Genomic DNA, 6,751 nt, shown 5'->3' on the forward strand with positions numbered 1-6,751 from the left:
CCTTCGGTATTATCTGCCTAGATCACAAATAAAAAAATCAAAAGTGAGGCACAACTGTAATACAAAATCTGTTTCTGACATGGGTTTTGATTGTAACATCTTATAATAAATATATAAATAATAATAAATGACTGTTCTCAGGCACAAATCTACGGCTATGCCCTAAGGCAGCGCCGGATCTGTACACCAAAGCAGTGTGAGTCCTCAATGTTCTTGTACAGTCCAGTCCACGTTTCCTTGTGTCTGGCCTGGTCTCGTAGCCACCTGAGTGCGTAGGTCTCATCTTTAATGTTCTGCAGGAAGTACAGCTTTGTGTCATCTAACAGACAGTCCAGAAGGCCTCCGCGGGGCTTGCCTTTCCTTGGCGCGAGCTTTCTGCTAAAGGCGATGTTGAGGGCCTTTTGTGCGGGTGAGTCAGGTGGCATGCGAAGGATGTGCCCAAAGAGAGTCCATCCGCGACGGTGGACTTCATTTTGAAGTGGAGAAGAGTTGCAGATCTTGTACAGCTTGGAGTTCCTAATGTGGTGTGGGTGGAAATATCCAGCTAAGCGTCTTAACTGCTTCCTGTGCCAAGCACGATCTTTCTGGCTAACTGTTCCGTTAGCCCCCATGTGCCGCAATTTGTAAAGGCCCCTTTTCACTAGGGCCTTCTTATAAAGGCCCCTTTTCACTAGGATGTCGTTTAACTTTCAAGACATATCGTTAAGGATTTTCAAATCCTAAAATGCGAGAATTATCAAACAGAATGGCGGTAATCGGTCTGTTTACAACTGCAAGCTTACAAGGTATAATGTGTCCACCACGATCAGCATGGTGACGTGAGCTACATTATGTGACATGTTCATACATGTATGTAGCCGCACCCATAATCTTTGTCACGTAAATCACAATCCGTCAATCTCTCTCGCCCTGGACCTATTCAATAGCCTCGTCAAGCCTATATTACTGTATTGCGGGGAAATACTGGGGACAAACGCTCAAAGCAAAGAGATTATTCTCAGGGGAATCAAGGAATCTCAAAATGAAAATATTAGAGAATTAGTATCCAACACCCTTTCCCCAATATTAGGACCAGATGTAAACACATATATAATTAGGTCGATCCGTGTAGGAAAGAAATCTGATACATCGACCGCCCGTCCTGTGCTTGTTCGACTTAGAAAATATACGGATAAAATGAATGTTATATATCATTCAAGTGTAACCCAATATTTGTTATGAAATTCCCGATTTAGAACATGTATTGCTCAACTACTGTAAAATATTACTTCGTGTGCCCAGAAACTCTGTTAATGCTGCTGTAATGGGCGAGCTAGGTATTTTCCCATTGTACATAGACACTCAAACGAGACTGATTAAGTACTGGTTAAGATTAAATAACATGTGTAATGATAGAATTGTTAAGAAAGCCTACGATACTGCTGTTGTACAAGAACATGATGGGGCTTCCCATGTACAAGATATATTATGCAGACATGGTTTTCAAAATATTTGGCTTAACTGTAATGTAGACACCAACTATTTTGGAAACTTGTTTAAGGAACGACTCAAGGACACATTTCTTTCCAACTGGAGACAAAAGATAAGGAGCTTCAGTAAACTTGAGACATACTCCAAAGTCAAGAAAACCTTTACCATGGAGAATTACCTCTCGGTGATCCGAAACAAATCCTTTACATCTAGTATTACAAAACTGAGAATTAGTGCACATTGCCTAGAAATTGAGAAGGGTCGTCACAAAAAGATACCAGCCGAGAAAAGAATGTGTCCTGCCTGCAAAGACAAAGTTGAAGATGAGTACCATATATATTTTGTAATGATATGTCCCTACTATAACGAAGAAAGGAAAAAACTAATGATATCATGTAAAAATAGAACAAGAAGCCATAGGTGACAATCCTCCGTGAAGTTTTATATATTTCAACAAAATCCCAAGCGTCAACGCCAGACCTACTGTGCAGACATTATGATTAGGCAACGGTTAATACAATGAGGGCGCGTCACAAGCATAAAACATACAAAGAGCTAAATCCATTACTGCTCCCAGGGCGTGTAAAGATACTGTGCTTCAAGTTCGAAGTTCATTTTAATTACACACACACAATCATTGCATTCACATAACGATCGGACTATCATGGTCGTGTCTAGTAACAAAGACAGCCCCACCGTCTTAAGCTAAGGTCCCAATTACGCCGGTGCCCGTCGGGGATGTAGCCCCGGCTGGCCCCGGTCGGACTCAGGAGTCGAGCGGGCACCGGCTGTCGTGGTCACAATTAAAAGTTTCCTTCAGTAGCATTTTGTTAGAAATTTTGTCACCCTCTTTGGTCGGTATCCGGCAGGCACCCGGCAGGTACCCAGCAGATTCTCTGACGATGTTTTGACCTATAAGTAATGCAGAATTCACGTATTTGTTGTGATCATTTGATCTGTGAGGTCACACATTTTACCCGGGTTTACGAAGTACACACCTTTATTCTGTTCATCTGGTCTGTGACGTAAGAAATGTGTCCCGGTGGAATGCCGGCAACCGGAGGGGTACCTCTCGGTGTTCTCACGATGAGGTCACGGCGTCTTTTTGTCAGCGGGGCCCGGGTAGAATTTAACTCAGAATTAAATTCTTATCGGGGACCCGACGGGCCAACAAATAGCCCGGTAGCCGCAGGGTGCCCCGCGGGGCCACGTCGGGGTCCCGCCCGAAAGTGGTAAAAAACAGCCCGGGAACTACCCGCCAGGACCCCTTTTCCCAATTGGGACCTTAGCTTTACCGTGCCTGTACCTAATGAAGCGCGCCTGGAACAAGCCAAATTCCAGCAACAGTTGCGGTAAGCACCGCGAGTGTTACTACCGCCGGCCAGATAACCAGCATATCTGCTTAGGGTACCTCTGCTACCAGACAAGTGCCTAAACCTACGGCCTATTCCACAGGATTGTAAAAGTAGGGATGTTTCTAAAATATGCATTTACTTCAATATCAAAACAGCTACGGTAAAAATAAAAAGACGTGCATCATCCCGGACATAATGCAACACCACATGCGAAATTACACAGAAATGCGACGTACGGAAGAATGCGTTTTGGCTGCGAACATCTTCCAAAAAACTTGGCATCTCTTAACCATGGGCAAAAGCATCTGGAACCACTTATAAAAACCACCCCGTATCTGCATGAACTTTTACATCTCCCACTGCTATTCCAAACAACGCGTTTTTCTGGACCATTCCAATTCGCCTCGTAATTGTAGGGGTGCGTCTGCGATATTACATTGACCGCGAAAGCAGCAACGGCAAAAATACACATTCGTGCATCAACACGGGCATGCCCGCAGACGGCGTATAAAATTGCGTGCCGATTACACAAAGAGAACCCAGTGTTTTGACTGCGAACATGAAAAATCAGCCGATTACAACACTCCGTCCGGAGGTCCTGACCTCCTTCACGGAGTAATAACACTACCTGGGACAAGTAGAGAAATTTTCAACATATTGTTATCATGCCCCGACTCTGTATCTGCTTATTTAGGCCAATATTTACATACTGCTATACAAAAGAGAAACCTTGTCACTGCAATGTGAAATGTAACATTCCATTATTAAAACATATATACATGCATTGAAATTAGATTAGTACACTAGTAGAAATAGTTTATAGTTATTAAGTTTTACTTGCCATACATTGTATCAAATGCAATTGTTGTGCAATAAACTTGACTGACTGACGTAACAGCAGGCTCAGTTCGACTTTGGCTGCACCTCCCCCCCCCCTTCTGCGACACATGTATTGGTGCGTGTTCGATTAGAGCAAGGACGTTCTATAGAACACGCACACAAACTCTAATCAAGAATGTTCTATAGAGCTTGTGGTATAAGACCCCTGTAATTGAAAGTTTTTGTTCTGAATTTCACCTTTCAGATATACCTGTCGGTCACGTCTTGTAAACCCTTTCTTCATGGCGAACATGGCATACCTAAGAAACTAGCGGTGTACCAGATGGAATGAATACTGTGGCTATCACTGCCACAGGTAAGTCAGCATCGACCGCGATTTAATTTGTGGGTTTTGATGTCAACCAGACCAAGCGTGACAAACAAAGCTATTTTAGTGTACGCCCTCTGTATGCGCCAGTGTGAGATTGTTTTCTCGCCGCAAAAGCACCACCTACCTAGGGTACATATGGTGGCGAGAAGCAGAACTCCAGTCAGAAGCAAGGTACACTGTAGGAATAGTTTGGTTGTGTAAAAGAAAACCCATACATCCCATAATGTAAAGATTATAATTTAAAATACATGCCCGAGCACTATTGGCAAGTACAAACAACATAACAAAGTACAAGATACTACGTCTAACGCTGTGCTACATTCTACAGTATACACATACGTGGTACTAGTTTTGTTGGGTTTGGCTTCTTCTTTTATAGGTATGATGAGTGCCTCTGAGATTCAATAAGTAACAGGGATGTAGGAGGAACGGAACATAGTAGACTATAGCTTCGATCTTCTAGAAAAGCACACATTTCCACCATTTTACTTTTGCGTGATTTTAAGAAAACCTTTAGGTGTTTGAAAATGATTCTTCGTCACAGACAAGAGCCTGACTTTATAGAATAACTAACTTCTGTTTTTAGTTCTGAAATGACACAAGAAGGAGACGGGGGGTTTGGCGTTACAAGCCACTCTTCAGAACAGGGTGACACATTTGAAGCATGTGTGATAGATGTCTGTAACGCAACGCCTAGGAAGCAGCCTGGATCTGCTTTTTTTAGAATCAAAGCCTTGCGTGTTACCACAAAAAGTACCTGTTTGAAACATTTGGACACTGTTATTTTCCCCGGGGACAAAGACCTTGAAAAACACATCACCTTTACACCCCAACAGTCAGATGCAGAAATCCAACATGATTTTAGCCGCAGCTCTGGTTTAGTTCTCTGTTTCAAAGAGTTCACTGTATCTCTTAAGCTACGTACAATAGCTATGTTTATTCACTTGACACAGTAGGCCTTTAAAAGTGTTTTAACGATTAAATAAAGATGCTGTGAATAATAGAGGAAAGCTGCATGCCTATTGCCCGCTGCTCTTTCCCTGCATTCCATTCCCCTTTGTCACACCCCCACTATACAGTAAATTTTGACCTGAAAGTCCCAAATTATACAATTTTAAAGGTGTGTTCAGCTAGATAAGTTTTTAAATTGTGTCGACGGTATAGATTCCTTAAGCTCGGTTAATCAGGAGAATATTAAAATTTGTATTGATGACAGAAAAACTAATAATGCCATGGTATATTTGTAGTCCAATTGTGTTCAAGCAACCTTAGTAAATTTTACCCAAGGGTTTAACGGCCCGATGACAAATGAACCATGGTTGAACAGAGACCCTCATATTTGCTCCCTGGTGTTCGGCCAGGTGTTCACAGACACGAAAGCACACACACACACACACGCACACACACACACACACACACACGCACGCACAAGCACACACACACACACACACAAACACACACACAAACAAACACACACACAAACACACACAAACACACACACAAACAAACACACACATTCCCCGAACTTAGGCGAAGATAGATTCCCTGACATGAAAATTACGTCTTTGCACATGAAAAGCGATGTCCGTCGCCTCGGGATCCGTATTTCCCTAATTCCGCTCAGATTTAGTGGTAACATAAAACAAAGAGCTTGTTCCTCAACAGACGTTATCTCGACACTGGGGGTCATAAGATATATTTGTCATCAACAGAACGTTGACAGAAGTTGTTCTGCCAGAACGCGTGTGAGAAAAACAACACTAAATCGTCCTGTCAAGGCCAGTAGACAGCACTTGTTGTGTTATACGGGCAAACGCCGCACTACTTCGTGTCAAAGTTGATTACGAAGTTACGTACTTTCTAGCGTCTTTTCAGCTACCCCCATCCCCAATCAATACTGCCTCCCCCCCCCCCGCCGCATCCTTCGTTTTTTCTGCTTACAAAAAATGTCACTTGGAAACAGAAATCACAATGGATGCTCACCGAAAATACCGACACAAAATCTGTTTCATGACTTGTGTTTTAGGCCCGATTTAGACAAGAAACGGTATACCGTTTCGAAACGGTACGAAACGTTTCGCCACAGAAAACGGTTCGTCTTTAGACACAGAGGCGGAAGTGTTTCGGGCCGCCCGTGGCGCAGGATGTTTCTGACCCACAGTGACCTATGATGACCTCCCCAAACCGCTTCTACGGTTTGCCTCATTGGCCTTATGATACTTGTGTTTCAGGGCCTTGAACTTCGCCCGAACCTGCTTTGGGGTGCGTAAATACCCCTCAGAAGGCTTTAAAGGATTTCAACCTTAGTATGCAAGTGCCGAGAGGAGTTTGAGAGTTTGTCAACAGAATAGTAGTTATCGGTCTGTTTGAAACAGTACTGCAAGGTATAATGTGTCCATCATTATCTGAAAGTGTATTGCAAATTAATGCCCGAGGGCTAATTGCAAGAACATGATAACAACAGTAAACAGTAGAATGATAATAAGTTATGCTAATGCTACTTTATATATACATTTGTAGTTATTGTTGGGTTTGATTTCTTTTCCGTGTGCAGTGGAGTATGAAATGAAAGACATTTTGCGACATATGAATTGGGAGGTGTTAATAGAAATGCAGTTTTTTGTAGGCTGGGAAGGTGAATAAAGCTGGGGAACATTTTGGTGACCATTTCAAATAACTGATCTCGATCCTTGGTGAAGGTAGATTCACTGACACG

General features: G+C 42.8%; 1 protein-coding gene across 1 annotated transcript in view; it reads right to left on the bottom strand.

Moving 5' to 3' along the window:
• LOC109482727 (zinc finger protein 420-like) overlaps positions 1–6,751 on the bottom strand; it is an 11,219-nt gene that overhangs the window by 1,070 nt on the left and 3,398 nt on the right. Inside the window, exon 3 of the mRNA XM_019785545.1 lies at positions 186–466. Coding sequence (XP_019641104.1) covers positions 186–466 — 281 coding nt within the window. The remainder of the gene's footprint in view (positions 1–185; positions 467–6,751) is intronic.

This window comes from Branchiostoma belcheri, unplaced genomic scaffold, assembly GCF_001625305.1.
Source record: "Branchiostoma belcheri isolate BF01 breed outbred unplaced genomic scaffold, Haploidv18h27 scaffold60, whole genome shotgun sequence".
Taxonomy (NCBI): domain Eukaryota; kingdom Metazoa; phylum Chordata; class Leptocardii; order Amphioxiformes; family Branchiostomatidae; genus Branchiostoma; species Branchiostoma belcheri.